We start from the raw sequence: 16,889 nt of genomic DNA, 5'->3' as shown, positions 1-16,889 counted from the left end.
GAGTTAAAACCAATTTAAACTGCAGATTGTACAACCCAAGCAGGACACTTGGCATGAAAAAGCGAGCTATAACTCATGGAATTACACTGTGTCTACATCCCATATTCAAGTGTTCTTGCCTGTATGCTCAATTATGTGCATGGATAAATCACAAAGTGCTTTTCAGTTCTCCTGTCTGAATCAGCAAGCCTTGAAAAAAATTAGGCTTATGAGATATAACATTATAAGAATAAGGCGTTTCCCAACATAGCGCAACTTCTAGAATATATTTAGTTATTTCCAGTGGTAAGATTTAAAAGATTTCCAAGAACTCCTATAATGCTCACAACCAATGCCATGACAAGCATAGCCCACGGGAGAATCTTCTTCCTTAATCCTAAGCTTTCCTCTCGTTAGCAGGAAATATGAAACCTAAAGATAGACCTGTGGTTGCTCCTGTGAACTGAAAAGCTACCCAAATATTGGGAATCAAAGTAGATCCCATGTAAAGAAAAACCAAAACAGTGATAGTCAAGATGACAAACCTCCTGTTGCTCTCAGAGAGGGGCTTCGATCCCTTGAAGACCATGCAATCCATTGTCTGCCGAAGTGAAAAATGGATCACAGGAAAAACAAGCATCAAATGGAGCACATATCCAACCCTAATAATGTTATCAAGAATGGAAATGAAAGGAATTTCAAGGTCTTTGTCAAAATTTGACAAAATATCTGAATCTGTAGATTGCCCAAATAGAAGATAACCTGATATTGCAGTAGATTCGTACACCAACACACACAGCACTGTGGTGATCCTTCCAACCCTGTTCATCTTAGCAGGCGTTCTATCCTGCATTTCGTTATAGATCGGCTGTACATTGAAATGACATATGTATGCATTGGTCATGATTGGGATTACCACGAGAAGATCCAAAATTGCCCTTTTGGACCCAACATCAGGAAGCAGCCGAGGCCTCTCGATCTTGCCTTCTATAAGCCTAACAAAGGCAATAATTGATGACAAAACAACAAAAACAACTGCAACTGCAACAGATGCAGCAGATGTGAATTTCAATGAATCTATCTTTTTAAGAGCACAGAGAGGCGCCAGAACAAATACCATTGTGATGAAAACTATCAGTCTCCGATCGCTCCACCACCCTTCCTTTCCTGTCCATTGATCAAAAAGCCCCTGGTGATGCGAAGATCCGGACATCACATCTCCCATGATAATTAAATAAACAATCATAATCCCTGCATTGTTTACAATAATATAAATCTCTGATAAAACCCTGGCAGAGTGCCCACAAACAGATTCAACAGTTTCACCATAATTAGAAGCTTTCAGGCGAACAGAAAACTCGACCAGCAAATACCCATCAGGATTATCACTGCAAAGCATAATGGCAGACCCAAAACTTTCATTGTTGCAGGCAGTGCCATAATTCCTGCACCAATTACAGTCGTCGCCAGATTGAAAACTGCACTAGGGATACCAGATTCAGACGCCACTTCTGCTATCCCTGATTTTTCTGTTGACAATAGGGGTAAAGCATCACTGTCTTCCGAACGCAATGCCTTTGAGGTAACCCCATTGACAGACTTCTTGATCTCTGCCTCGTTGTCCAGCGATATGTCCTGCGTTTGCAGCTCGATGAACGAGTGCTTTATATGGCCCTGCATTGTGTAAGTGGTGGAATTGCGAATGCCAAGAACATTGCCCATCAATTCAAATAGTGGTTGCAATTGAGTGATTATTTACTATTTAAACTTGTTTTCAATTGAAATGCAGACTGTGGTGATGCTTTGTTTAATATTGAAACTGAAATTGTTTATAGCATTTGTGAAAAAAATCAGTTGTGTGAGATACTGCAGGGGGTCGCAGGCTCACTGCAACATGTTAGGCTAAAACCATGGATTTATGGTCCATGGAGACCTGCAAAAAGTAATCCCGAGATAAGAAATCTGCAAACCTTCAAACTCCACACTGGCAGTATCCTCTTTTTTGATATCTTGTCGTAAAGCTTGTAACTTTTCCAAAAATGTCGGAGATTCCAGAGTCTTCACCAACTGTTCATACAACTGAAACAGAAAAGAAAATTCATCAGGATCAAGTTGCTGCCAACTTCAGACTAAAAGGTAGTATTCCAAACAACAGTTCTTAGATTTATTCTGCACTCAGTTCCAATGTCAAACTGTCTAGTCTGCTAATTATGGGGCAAGCATTGTAAGTGATTATGGAAAATATCTCCAAATATTATGAATCGATATCTTCAACTCTGATAAATGATTGGTAATGGTCATTATTTAATATTTATCAAAGTTGAAAAATTCAGCTGGGTGAATGAGTTGGTGAGGCCAGAGCGTAAGACCGATTTCGAATCAGCAAAAATTGTTCAAAATAAGGGTTTTCTTTTCCTTATAGACATTTGTACGGGATTTTCCAATTGCCTGCCAATCGGACTGGCCAGGGAGCAAATAACTCACAAGTTACAGAACTAAGTGGCTGTCAGGAAGTTCGACTTGCTGGCAAAGAATCAAACTGGATATGAGTTAAGTTAGCCTGGGAGAGCAATTTTCAAATAGCTTCAGCGAAGAAAATCATACTAGTTCGATAAAATTCATGTTAGCTTTAGATTTTTGATCTAGCATGCCCCAAAAGATTAATTATATAATATGTCAGGAGCACTACAGACAGACTTCCATCATGATAGCAGGCTGACAAATCCCACCCCGGGGCTGCAATAGATTCACTGAAAACATGTAATTGCACAGAGAAAAGCTGGTTTCTTTTAAATCCCAGGGTGGAGAGATCTTGAATAATGTTAATAAATTATACTCTGGAAAAAAGAATAATGTATCAATTTTAATGTTAAACGACAAAAAATCCCAAAACAAAGCCTTGTTTGTCCCTGAGAGAAGCAATATGCCTTTGTGATAGGTTGCTGATCTGATTTATTTCTGGCTTATCTGTTGAGTTGAGGTGTGATGTTAGATTTTCTAAGCCCAGCAAATTGATTTAGAGTGCCAATAACTTTTATACGCAGAATTTAATTTTAACAGCATAACCAAATCTGAAATTTATGCGCAGGGAATATTTAATTTAGTTTTAAGCTAATTTTAATTTTCTACAGTGAATGCACATCCCAGGGAAACTCTCTGGTCACTTCTGATTTCGAGGATGGTAGCCGGGGTGAACTGGCCGGTTGCAATTTTTGTAATTTAGTTTTAATCTAATTTTAATTTTCTCCAGTGAATGCACATCCCAAGGAAACTCTCTGGTCACTTCTGATTTTGAGTATGGTAAACGGGGTGAACTGGCCAGTTGCAATTTTTGGCAACCTAACCTAGCCCGGACATTGAATGAGGCCCAATAATATACACAGAGGTAGCCATCCCGGGGACTTGACCCCATGACCTCCTGCTTGTAATGCACAGCACTCAACCACTTGAGTTAACCCACTGGACTAGATTAAAAACTAAACATGCAATACCTTATGTGGGGTTTTGCCCATGCATTCAATTTCCTCTTGTTTTGTTTTGCACTAATTGCCCACTTTTTGTGATATTGATGTGTTAATAAAAGAGAGCTGATTTACAGGTATCATTTCAGGAAGGCATTTGAGTCATTCAATCAATAACGAAGTACATCTCTGTCTCCGCTGTTCCCAGTATTTGAATTTTCGCTGATGCTTGCTATTCTTTAAATGCCATAAACGTTACTTTGTTGGTAACCTGAACAGAGAACACCAACCCAACTATGTGGGTTAAGGAAGAAGGCATTGAGATTCATCTCAGCTGTGGCTGTTCCTATTCCTCCACCTCCAGTTAATGACAAAGAGGAAAGAATGCACCTTGCTGAAGATTATGGATTTACCCAAATTGGGGAGCCTGTTCCTGATAATGTGACATTGAAGCATGTCATTGATACACTACCTCAAGAGGTATCTCGTTGTCTCAGTTGTTTTGACATGTAATTACAAATCCTCTAGACGTGCAAGTTGTGGTGTATTTTAAGGTCACCTAATTCTGCTTTGTAATACCTGGACAGGCATTTGAGATTAACTATTTTAAGGCTTGGAGAACTGTAGTTACATCAGTTACTGCTTATTCACTAGGGATTTATATCATATCAAGAGCACCTTGGTACCTCCTCCCTCTTGCTTGGGCATGGACTGGAACTGCAATCACCGGGGTCAGTTTATTTTTATATATCAAACGATGCTTTCATGACAGTGAGCATGTTAATTTTTGAAAAGAGGAGTTGTACAATTTGGGAATTTTGTCATCATGCCTTTTTTGTTTGTATTCTTCTGCTAATTGTTTTTGTTTGTAGTTCTTTGTGATAGGACATGATTGTGCACACAAGTGCTTTTCAAAAAACAAGATGATAGAGGATATTGTTGGGACGCTGGCCTTCTTACCTCTAATCTATCCATATGAACCATGGCGAATCAAGCATGACAGACATCATGCCAAGACAAACATGTTCTCTCTCTCTCTGTATGTGTGAAGTTTGAACAGAGGGAAATTAGTGAAGCAAATGGTATTTGTTTAATTTGGTTAAAATGCTGACTATAATTCATAACAAATAGTTTCATTTCTTTCTCATTTGCATGTAAGGAAGCAAATTATTATCGAATCTGCTAGTATGCCTGGAGAGGATCTACTTTGGATTTTTCTAGACAATGATGAGTCCTTTTAGTTGTTTGTATTTAGCCTACATTCCAGAAAAAGTTACAGTCTATATGATAACTCATCTGAGATTAAATGGACCTGATGCAATTATGTGAGAGTGGAATTCTTACTTGAGTTTATTATTTTTTCTACAATATTAGCCATTGGATAAATAGTTGCTACCAGTTCAGCCTGTAGAATGGTTTGGCATAAACAGTTATTAAATAACAAAAACCTAAGTGAAGAACATATCTGCCAAGCCTCAACTTATGGACAAATATGTATCTAGCATACTCAAACGAAAATAAATATTTGGTGTTTGTGCATTATTCCATGCATGTCGACCTGGAGGCTGGCTCTATATGTGTGTGAGAGAGATTTCCTGCAATCCACCTAGAAAAAGATGAGAAGTGAAGGTTCCTCCTTGACAGCGGATCACTAATTTTACACTTATAGTCCAGTAATGGCACCTTGACAAGAACAGTTACTAATATTTGGATATTGATATGATCTGTGACTAATTTCTTTGCACCTTGACATAAGTTGTGACTCTTTTGTGCCTAGGCTAGGTGAAGACACTGCATGGCACCCATTGCTAAGGGAAAATTATGACTGTTTACCGCTGTCTTTGAGGCCATTGTTTGATGCTGGATTTGGTCCATTACGTCCATGGTTATCAGTTGGTCACTGGTATGCATCTATATTAAAGGACTATCTTAATGGTCTCGGATGTCCATATTACAGTACGATAGGGCATGATGTACCATTTAATTCAAGATGATCTTTGACAAATAAGATTAAATGAATGTAGTTGACGTTTTCTATTTGTTTTTCCTTTGTTATGCTGAGAGCTTCACCTAGGAAGCATGAAAAACGATGAATCCAATCTCGTAACAGCTTTTGTCTGTATCATACTCTATTATACCCACACACATTTTCTGCTTTATGACAGGTTGAATTGCCACTTTGATTTGAACAAATTTAGAGCATATGAAAGAAAGAAAGTTCTTATAAGTTTGACTTGGGTCTTTGCATTCATGGCTATTGGATGGCCACTGATAATATACAAGACAGGAGTTATAGGCTGGTTCAAGTTTTGGCTCATGCCATGGCTTGGATATCACTTTTGGGTAAACTTCTCTTCTCTCATATTTGTCATCAACTCTATTCAAATGGGCATGTTCGTCCTATGATTTTCTACTGGTTATGTAGTTTATTTAATTTACTGCTTCTGAAATTGTACAAGGATTCGTTAAAGCTTGTGGCATTCTTTGTGTGCCTTTTTCTGACATGAAATTGTGCAGATGAGTACTTTTACTATGGTCCATCATACAGCACCTCATATACCTTTCAAACATCCCAAACACTGGAATGCTACACAAGCTCAATTAGGTGGAACAGTTCATTGCAGTTATCCACATTGGTGATGCTCAATTTTACTAATTCATCCTTTTTCTATTTTCATTCAATTTGTTTTTCTTCATCTTATTATTTTGTGTGTGTCAGGATAATGAGGCCTTTGCAGATCACTCATATATTTATTTTGCAGGATTGAATTGTTGTGCCATGACATTAATGTTCATATTCCCCATCATATTTCTCAAAGAATTCCAAGCTATAATCTACAGTTAGCTCAGGATTCCCATTATATTACAAAATGAAAGAAATTCTTCACTAAACATGTTAGTAGCGTACTGATCATCTTGGCGGTTGGAGACAGAACTGAAACCCAGCAGGGGCTTGCTTGTCATAATTGTGAGTACAAAATTTGACTGTCATTTTTTGCATCTTTCTATTTATATAGATTGTTTGAAATGTCTCCTGCACTAGAGGTTCCAATCTCCAAAGCTGTCCAAAAACAGTAGCTGCCACAAGAGATCCCCATGTTAGGGGTTAGTATCTTGAAATTAAGTGAAAATTTATGTCTTAAGATTAAGTAAAAAATTGTGTCTTAAGACTTGCATAAAATCCTGTGTGATTCCAGAACAGAATTAAAAATGTTATACCTGAGAGGTTTGTAATAGCATTAGATATTGCCAGGGCTGTACATACTCCTTTACCACCACCTGACATGTCTTCACCCAGCAACAACTTTGAAAATCTTTCTTTCATCATTTCAACTTCTGCAAACATAAAGCAGTAGAGTCATTAAGGCAAACAAGTTTACTTGCCTGAAATTAGACATACCATCAGGCCAAACAATATGCAGTTACTCATTTGTCACCAAAAATTCAGTGCCTCTGGTTGGTATAGAAAATGGTCAAAATAAAGGGACAGCAGTTCATGGTTAAGCGGTCAAAGCAACCAGACAGTTAGACAGCTAAAATTCCACACAAGGCATATCAATACTATCTAAATACACCTCAAAGTGACAAACTTGAAAACGTATTGTCCATCCCAAGGGACTTGATGAGCAAAGGTGAAGAGTTAATATTTACCAACCAAATAAAAATATAAAATGAGCCAATCTTTGACGAAAAACTGACCACACAGCATCCGGAGTAAAGACATAATTAAAACTTAGAGCAAATCTCTGAGACACGTCATAGGGGAAAAGTATACAGCAGAACCAGAGGCACAGACAAACTGCATAAGATCAGTTTCATTGAAATATATGCATATAGAGCATACGCAAAATACCCTGCAAATAGTTCCAGTGCAAGATAGCCATATGAAATGGTGACAAAATGCATTGAGAGGGATTTCAGGGCAGAGGATGCATATAGATCTCGGATAAATTGCATTACAAACAGTTATAGAAAAAATTATTTGCATTTAAGATGTTTCCATTGCAAGATTTGCAGCAAGTTATTCACTGACTGAACGGAAATCAGTTGGAGAATAAGTTATGCAGAATAAACTTAGAACGGAAAACAGTTGCAGAACAAGGTATGCAGAAAAATTAGGCAAAACTCATATCTAAGGGGGTATGCGCACCGGCTCGCAAAATGGATGAGAGAGAGCTTCATCTCAAGATATGCAGTTGGACAATAGTTAAACTACATCAGACGGCTTGTTCTCTTCAACATGGCTGTTATTGTGTACCCTAGAGCCATCAAGCCTCCAAGCAGACGAACACTAACTTCAAATGCAATATTTGGAGATATGATAAATGGATTATCAGCAACCCATTCCTCAAACATAAGACTGTACTTTCCATCCCTATTCCTCATCCGCAAGTAAGACTGACAAGTCTCTGGATCTTCCCCAGGGGGCAGTAGATGAATGTCATAACTTTCTTCAGTTCTCTCTGTATGATCTCTTCACAATATTTCTTTAATTTGGTCTACTGTGGCAATACGGCTAGACTTTAAACTGTAAGTCGGTGTTTGAAATCCAGAGAAAGGGTTAAATTTGTTCACAATTTTAATATGGGCAGCCTGCAAATCAGGCTCAATGTAGGCCTTATACATAGGATAAACTGTCTCTGATATTTGATAAATGATGTCCGCCGGTGCCTGACCAGACCAATTTATATCCCTCAAAACCCTCTTGACAAGATCAAAGTGAACTCCTCCAGTGACAGACACGCGGAGATCCAAGAAAGGGCGTAACCGTTCGCTCAAAGCATAGATACCTTCAATAATCACAATCCTAGATGATGCAATGTCAATATCCCTGTACCCAGTGCGTTTGCTGAGTTTAAAATCATAGACAGGAACCTTCACAGATTTTCCAGCCTTTAAATCATGAATATTTTGAAGCAGAGTATCATAGTCTGTTAACCTGGGATCATCATAATTTCCGTCGATTACTCGGCTGGAATCGTTGTAATTATCCATGGAAATAGAGATGATGTTCGGCATGAAATTCAAAACCCTCTCAGAGAAGACCGTTTTCCCTGCACCAGAAGGCCCGGCCAATCCCACCAATATAACCCCCCATTCCTCTGTGTCAGGAGCTGGCACGCCCTGATAAAAATATAGAAACCCTTCTCAAACGACAGACTATCAGGAATCATCGCAATTTCTTATCTGTCGCAGTCCTTCCTCTTCACAAGCTCAACCTGGTTCTTCAAGAGGCCTCCGCCCTTCCTATGGCTCGAACGAATTGAAATATGCGGCGAAGACGATGGTTCTAGAGCTCTCCGCCCATAACAACCTCTGCCCATAACAGAAATGAAGGCCATGTTCCGCCATGTTCCGTCCGTAACTGAAGGATGAACGCCATGACGAGTAACTGAACGAGGATAAAAGTCGCCAGGTGTCAGCGTCTAGTCGTTTCTTCAACAAAGAGGAAGTTCGCCAGGTGTCAGCGTCAGAATGAGAAGGACGACGAAAAGTCCCTTTCAAAGAAAGGCCTATCGGCCTAAATATATAGCATGCTATGTTACTAGATAATATTTACATCATTTAACCAACAACCACACCTTCATAGTCTTTTTCTTATGCAGTGGGATTTTGTTACACGATTAATATTTAAACTTGACACGAGTTTGGCTGGTATTTAAATTAAAAAGAGCTCGACATAGGCGAATACACCAGAATTGACACCTTGCAGTACTTAACCCACTACAGACAGTCGTCTCGCATTTATCATGCCTGGAACATTCTCGAACCAGGGTTTACAGCTGCCAGATGTCGGTAGTCCAGTTACGGGCCAACTTACACTGTCGGATCATGAGGTTGGGTATCGGATGGTTGAGGTTTGCCGAGGGTTCGTTGGGGTAATGAAACCCTACCCCCTCCACAGTTTTTGTAACTCATTTACCCCGGGCTTCGAGGGTGATGGGCTCTGCGAGCTCTGCAATTTCCGCTCGCTCTGGGGTATTATGGAGTTACGTCCATTGCAGGTGAGCATCTCTCTGCACCTTTGTGGATACAATATCTAATGAAAAATTACTACAGCCAAATGTAGAGGTTTATGCCAATACTCACTTGGGTTATTTAGTCTGGCACCGTAGGCCTATTTGAGGTTCAGTTTCCATTCCTTGCTGGAAGACTTAGCTGCTTACTCCCTTTTACAGTTGGATTTGACAGGGTCTTGGGCCTTCTGCTTTACTTATTTACTTGACAGGTATTACCCTCACTTGGTTTTTGAGGCAGATAATTCAAAATCCATACTCTCTGGAATATGGTTGAGGTTTGCCGAGGGTCATTAGGGTAATGAAACCCTACCCCCTCCACAGTTTCGGTAACTCATTTACCCCGGGCTTCGAGGGTGATGGGCTCTGCGAGCTCTCCAAATTCTGCTCGCTCTGGGGTATTATGGAGTTACGTCCGTTGCAGGTGAGCATCTCTCTACACCTTTGTGGATACAATATCTAATGCAAAAATTACTACAACCAAATGTAGAGGTTTCTGCCAATACTCACTTGGGTTATTTGGTCTGGCACCGTAGGCCTATTTGAGGTTCAGTTTCCATTCCTTGTTGGAAGACTTAGCTGCTTAATCCCTTTACAATTGAATTTGACAGGGTCTTGGGCCTTCCTCTTTACTTATTTACTTGACAGGTATTACCCTCACTTGGTTTTTGAGGCAGATAATTCAAAATCCATACTCTCTAGAATATTTTCTTTATGAGATGGTTGTTTGTCAATGTACAAGGTTTCTCACAGGTTTCTCCACTGCATCGCATGGTTGGTTTCCACCTTAAGCCTGCCTACCTCAGAAGGAGGGTTCATCTCCAGCTTGGATTACAAACCCCCGTACGTACTGAAAAGATAACCCTCGAATTTCACTATATATGAACATATGTCTCTGGTTGTTGGGTTTTAATGTAATTCCTTATGGTTGTTACACAGGTCACCATGGCCACCGCCACAAAAGCTGTGTTTAATTCCTACGGCCGAAATGTATGTAGAGGGTTTCAAGAGGCAGGACCTCTATATCCTTCCATGCCAGGTGCATGTTTAAAGATTTATTCCTCCAAGCTAAGTAGTGACATATTATAGAAGTTTAGGAGGAATTAGATTTGGCCGGGAATTGTAATAGTTTAAATTAATCAAATATACTAAAGATAACAGCTCTTGGTCATCTTGTCTACTGGGTTACTTTTAATTAACATAGGAACGAAGATAATTTCCTATTTTTGGTTGCTTCCCATGTACATATGAGGTTTTGCACCTAACTCATTTCAATGTTTACTGTAATGAGAATTATGACTCTACACAGTTGTTCTCTAGACTTCTTGTTTTTATTTTGTTCAATTTAGCATGCTTACATGTGGTTATTAAATACTTCTACATTCTTTCCATTGTAACATATTATTTTATACAACTGTCTTGTAAATTGCGGACTTTTAATTGGAATTAGTTAAGGGAGATTATGACTCTACACAGTTGTTCTATGGACTTCTGATTTTTATTCTAGTCAATTTAGCATGCTTACGTGTGGTTATTAAATACTTCTACATTCTTTGCATTGTACGATAACCCCTTCCTTCCCTGCTCAGTTATGGGTGGTTGCTTGATTCTAAGTTCTCCAGAACTATCAATCCAATCCTCTCAAGAATCTTGAAAGGCCCGCAATACCGAGGTGCCAACTTGGCACATGATCCAATCCTTAAGGAGCTCTTCTTGGGCTTGATGTGCAAGTACAATTGTTCCCCAACTTGAAACTCCTTAAACACCTTATGCTGATACGCATAGCTATTATGCATGTCTTCTGCTACCTTTAGATTCTTCTTGATTACCTTCATTTCATGTTCCATCTTTTCCAACATATCCAGTCCAATCAACACTCTATTCACTAGATCACTCCAATTGATGGGAGTATTACAACTCTGCCTGTAAAGTGCCTCAAACAGAATCATCCTCAATGAGTCTTGATACCCATTGTTGTAAGAAAACTCAACCAGTCAAAGATACTCTTCCCAATTTTGTTGATGATGCATAACATACATTCTCAACATGTCCTCCAAAATCTTATTGACCCTCTTTGTCTGTCATTCTGTCTGCGGATGATAAGTTGTACTAAAGGCCAACATTGCACCCAAACCTGCAAATAACTCCTTCCAAAACCTGGAAGTGAACTTGACATCTTTGTTTGACATAGTATTGTTCGGAACACCATGCAACCTCACTATATCTTTGATGAATAACTGTGCCACCTCACAAACTGAATTCGTATACTTCACTGGAATGAAGTGAACTACCTTAGTCAATTCGTCAACCACAACCATAATATAATCATGTTGTCTAGATGTCCTCGACAAACCTATAATTAATTCCATGGAAATGACTTCCCATTTCCATTCTAGAATCGAAATCAGTCGCAATAAATCACATGGATTCTTACACTCTGCTTTTAGCCGTTGATAATCCAAAAATCTCACAACAAACTCTGCCACCTCTTTCTTCAAACTCAGCTAATGGTAGAACTTATTAACAACTGTCAATGTCTTTTGATATCCCAGGTGACCTGAATATGCTTAACATGAAATTCCCTCAAGATAAGCTTCTTGAGCTCAATTTTATCTGACACATAGATCTTGTCCCTAAATCTGGCAAAACCATCTGCCATGAGCTAATAGTACACTTATTGTTCACCTATACCCTGTTGTTGTAACTTGTGCTTAAATTGTTTGTACCTGTCATCTTGTTGTCCTGCCTGCAAGATATGATCCTATAAATCTCTCCCATATGAACTCATAGTTGCTATGTGATTTCCTTGCATTCTTCTACTAAGAGCATCTGCAACCCTGTTTTCCTTACCCTTAATGTACCTGATCTTGAAGTCAAACTCACTGGTCATGGCCAACCACCTAGCTAGCTTGGCATTCAGATTAGGTTGGTCAAATAAGTATCTGAATCCACTGTTATCACTCATCAAGATGAACCTCCTTCCAAGAAGATGATGTCTACACATCTTCAACGCATGAATTATTTCTACCAACTCAAGATCATGGCTCACGTAATTTTTCTTGTGCTCATTCAGTTTCCTTGATTCATAGTGTACTACATGTCCTTCTTGCATTAGAATCATGCCAAGTCCTCTCTTGAAAGCATATGTACATACCACAAAATCTTTTTCTAGATCTGCAATATTTAGAACTGGAGAAGTTGTAAGAAATTGCTTCAATTGCTCAAAACTCGTTGCACATTCCTTTGTCCATTCAAATTTCTTCCCTTTTCGCTACAATGATGTAATAGGATAGACAATATGTGAGAATTTCCCGATGAACCGCCTATAATAACCTGCTAATCCCATAAAATATTTGACCTCATCCACATTCCTAGGAACTTCCCATTCCATTATAGCTCTGATCTTTTCTGGATCCACCACTATGTCTTCCTTGGAAACCACATGCCCCAAATAATGAACTTTTATTTGAAAGAAGATGCACTTACTAAGTTTGGAATACAATTGATGTTCTCCTGGAAATTTCAACATTGTTGCTAAGTATTCTGCATGCTCTTCCTCATTCTTAGAATATATCAATATTCCATCGATGAATACAATCACAAACTTGTCCATATAAGGACGCAACACACCATTCATCAAACACATGAAAGTAGCTATATCATTAATCCCACCAGAAGAAACCACAGCAAACTCATAATGCCCATACCTGGTCTGGAAAATAGTCTTGTAGATGTCCTCTTCTTTAATGCATACCTAATGATATCTTGATCTCAAGTTGATCTTCGAGAACATTTTTTCTCCCTTCAGCTGGTCAAACAAATCATCAATCCTCAGCAATGGATACCTATTCTTAATCGTCATCTTGTTCAACTTCCTGTAATCAATACGCAACCTGAGAGTACCATCCTTCTTCTTCACAAACATTATTGGTGCACCCCAAGGTGACACACTTGGCCTTATGTATCCCTTATCAAGAATTTCCTTCAATTGCAACTTCAGTTCCACTAACTCTATAGTGCTCATCTTGTACGATGCCTTAGATGTTGGTGTTGCTCCTTGCATCAATTCAATAGAAAAATCTACTTCCCTATGAGGTAGTAACTATGAGATCTCTGCTGGGAATACATCCTGAAACTGCTACAAAACTAGGTACTTGTTCAAGACCTCAATATCCTCAACATCCTTACCTTTATCCCTGGAAATACGTACTACAAACAATACACACCCTTTCCTGCGACTGTGATTTTCCTTCATAGTTGTAACCATTCTAACAGATGCCACCTTCGTCTTACCTTGCAAGATTCTTTGTTCTCCATTGTCATCCAAGCACTCAATAGCCTTTTCATAATAATCCACATTAGTCCTGTGAAGGTACAACCAATCCATACCCAAAAGCATATTGTACAATCCCAATGGAAGCACATTTAGATGCGTTGATGTAGACATACCATTCAACTCAAATGCACAAGATCTTACCCAGTGATGAACTCTTTTCTTTGTACCTGTAGCCAACTACACTAACATTTTCTACATGCACTTATTTATTCAAACCACACTTATCCACCAGGTCAGGGTTAAGATAACTATAATTAGATCCAAGGTCAATCAAAATAGAAACAACTTGATCACAAAGCTTACCGTCCATCTCGTTGATAGATGCCCAGTGATAAGCCTACTTGTTATCCAAAGTTGCATAGATTCGAGGAATACTCTATCCAACATCCCCAACTGTCTATGCCTCCTAATCACTGTAAATTTGTAGTCTAGCACCCTAATGTTGTGGAAAATATCTCCTACAATGATCCTTGCCACAAGTCCAACACTATAGAGGTTTCTTTCCATCACCATTGTTTTGCTCCTCAAACTACAATCCCCGTCCTCTATCAGTTTCATTGGACCTCTAGAAATATTTTATCTCTAACTGTATCCTCTCTATCCAACCTGTGTCTTGATCAAGACCTGCTTCCATATGTGTAATTTGTCCTTTCCTCCTATCCATGATTGATCCTAGGCGGTCGTTGTCTCTGCAAGTATGAAAAAATCTAAAGGATAACTGCATTAACCTATGCTTGTTTCTCCTATTCCCTAGAAAGTCTCTCTTGTGACTAAATGATCCTACCATTATCTGCCTTACAACACCTTATCTCTACTTTCAAGCTTCTCAATGTATCTTCTATGCTAGGGGAGTATTCATCACCATGAGTTCATCTGATTTGTAGGGTGAATCACGTGAACTGTAGTCCACCATCTTGCTTGTCATGTTAGATCCTCTACTTCCTACAAACATACTATGTTAGATATAAAAAAAATATAATCATAATCAAACGTACCTCAGTGAAGTTCAGGGGGGGCTATATCTTCTGCAAGAACAATCCAAATTAGCATAACATATGTATTTATAATTAAATCATCATATTCATCATCTCAACATCAAGCCCTACATGAAGACACAACTGCAACAATCACCAAATCCATGCATACATATCAAACACATAGACAACAAACATACATGCATGATAAACACATTTCGCCCATCCAATCCAAGCGTTGAACTCTGTAAACACCCTTCCCATATCTACCCAATTTCACCCGGTTGTAAAGGTAAACATGAGAAGAAGAGCTAATAAGACATGATGTGAACTCCAAGATTCACTTAGGGAAGTGGGGCTGACAACTAAACAAACCAACCACAAACTAACATCCTATAGGACTTATAGGACACTCAAAGGAAAAAAATCCACTCCCAGAGCCCACTTCCAGAGCTGAATATTTCTTTCACTGACCTAGACTCCCAGTCGCAGGAATAACACTGCATCCAGGTGACTGTAACCCTTCATTCATATGGATAACACTGCATCCAGGTGACTACATTCACAATTTCACATTTTTGAGCCGACGACCTTGAGATCTAAGCCACCTTTTGAGGTCTAGCCTCTAGACCACTACCCAGAACTTTATGAGACTTTCCATAACAATAAATGACACAAATACAAAGCCTTTAACACAAAACTTGATCAAGGACTTGACCTGACCAGGCCTAAGCCTGGCAGACATTTAGTCAAACATATTGAGAACATGTAATCTATAGGTCATGAATGCATATCTAAACATAGGAATCTGATAATTATCTGAGAATCATTAAGAAGGCATAATACCATCTTAATAGCTACAATAACATTTGTTAGCTCATGCATCCATTAAACACTCATCAACTAATCAAATATATCAAAAGCCATAGACAATACACATCATATGATCAACATATAACTAGTAAATGAACAACATATAAACCATGATAGAACAACCATCAAAGTCACATAATATCAAGTAAAAGTATTCATAGAAATACCATAAGAAAAGAGCTCTTATTAACATATGAAAAACCAACCAAGTCAGGGAAGTCCACGTACCACCTGACCATAGAATGAGCTGAATGAAATCTTTCTTTTAACCAATCAACCCCATGCCATATTCCAAGCATAAATGTGGGATCTCATGGAATAAACCCAACAAGGCCAAACTAGGGCTTCCAAAGGCCAAACCACCTCAAACCTCAACCAATGATTCCACCTCATGGTCGGACATCACTAACCATCACCAGATCGATATCTACCCAAATTGTTTAGGGCTCTAGTGCATTTGTTCCAACCCGGCTCCAGGACTAATAACTCAAGCCACAATTGTCGCAGGGCTCTATATCATTTGTCCAACCAAGACTCCACGACTAGTAACTCAACCCACCAAGACATACAAAGAGTTTTTCCAACCAAGACTTCCAAGACTAGTAACTCAACCCAAGTTGTTCCAGGGCTTCTAGAGAATTTTTCCAACTAGGGCTTCAGGAACTAGTAACTCAAATCACAGCCATAAGGAACATTAGCACCGATCAGAAAACAATCAAGCGAGAAACCCACAACACCATAGCTATCCAGGAAATGGAAAGGCTAGGCAAAACCACCGTCAATCTAGGAAATCCTCCATGCTAATTAACCACATCCATATACCATGCATGCCAAAACTAGAAAGAAAATTATACATGCAACTCGGTACCTACAAAGAAATCCAGATGTAGTTGATGATCCCACTGTCCCCTTGTGCTTTCTTGATTTGCTTTGCCTTCCTTCTCCAAATCCAAAGTATGCCACAATGCTCCAAGAGTGCTCGAAGAAAACTCCAAGTGTGAAAGACTGTGAGAGAGAGAGAATGGAAGAGAGCTCCAAGTTAAAACTAACAAAAAACTATGAATTGGCCTTGAGAAGCCTTTTTATCATTAAGGCCTCTATTTTCTTCAATTTCCTCTATTTTTCCTTCAATTTTCCTCACATACAATCTTTTGACCTTCCACCTTCCTTTTCTCCTATTTTCCACTATTTCATAAATAAAGTGTCAATAAATGCCACTTTTCCTTTTCCAATTATTTTTCCAATTTCC

General features: G+C 38.9%; 1 protein-coding gene and 2 pseudogenes across 3 annotated transcripts; 1 reads left to right on the top strand and 2 right to left on the bottom strand.

Annotated features, from left to right (window-relative positions):
* Positions 1 to 219: 219 nt before the first annotated feature.
* LOC149260839 (amino acid transporter AVT6E pseudogene) lies at positions 220 to 6,475 on the bottom strand (annotated as a pseudogene). Its single transcript, XR_016258326.1, has 2 exons — positions 6,349 to 6,475; positions 220 to 2,058 (listed from the first exon to the last, which is right to left on the bottom strand). The product of XR_016258326.1 is annotated as an amino acid transporter AVT6E pseudogene (transcript).
* LOC149260840 (omega-6 fatty acid desaturase, chloroplastic-like) lies at positions 2,911 to 6,341 on the top strand. 2 transcript variants are annotated; one of them, XM_089421147.1, is made up of 8 exons: positions 2,911 to 3,621; positions 3,720 to 3,920; positions 4,028 to 4,171; positions 4,313 to 4,479; positions 5,218 to 5,343; positions 5,606 to 5,783; positions 5,958 to 6,076; positions 6,203 to 6,341. In XM_089421147.1, exons 2-8 carry the CDS (start codon positions 3,825 to 3,827, stop codon positions 6,312 to 6,314), a joined length of 942 nt encoding a protein of 313 aa, XP_089277273.1. In that variant the 5' UTR covers positions 2,911 to 3,621; positions 3,720 to 3,824; the 3' UTR covers positions 6,315 to 6,341. The 2 variants fall into 2 exon arrangements, with proteins under 2 accessions (XP_089277273.1, XP_089277275.1); XM_089421149.1 differs by having other exon boundaries at positions 2,912 to 3,621; positions 4,313 to 4,464.
* LOC149260838 (inorganic pyrophosphatase TTM2 pseudogene) lies at positions 6,476 to 8,828 on the bottom strand (annotated as a pseudogene).
* Between the last annotated feature and the right edge of the window lie 8,061 nt (positions 8,829 to 16,889).

Source organism: Pinus tabuliformis, chromosome 6 (genome assembly GCF_031772625.1).
Source record: "Pinus tabuliformis cultivar Carrire ecotype Pingquan chromosome 6, CPIR1, whole genome shotgun sequence".
In the NCBI taxonomy this organism is placed as follows: Eukaryota; Viridiplantae; Streptophyta; class Pinopsida; order Pinales; family Pinaceae; genus Pinus; species Pinus tabuliformis.
The sequence above is the reverse complement of the archived record's forward strand: the minus strand, read 5'-3'. Positions and strand labels throughout refer to the sequence as shown.

Coding starts and splice junctions, on each gene's coding strand:
- LOC149260840 (XM_089421147.1), top strand. CDS start 3,825: ATGCACCTTGCTGAAGATTATGGATTTACCCAAATTGGGGAGCCTGTT. Junction 4,172..4,312: donor CTGGAACTGCAATCACCGGG/GTCAGTTTATTT, acceptor TTTTGTTTGTAG/TTCTTTGTGATAGGACATGA. Junction 6,077..6,202: donor CATTGCAGTTATCCACATTG/GTGATGCTCAAT, acceptor TTTATTTTGCAG/GATTGAATTGTTGTGCCATG.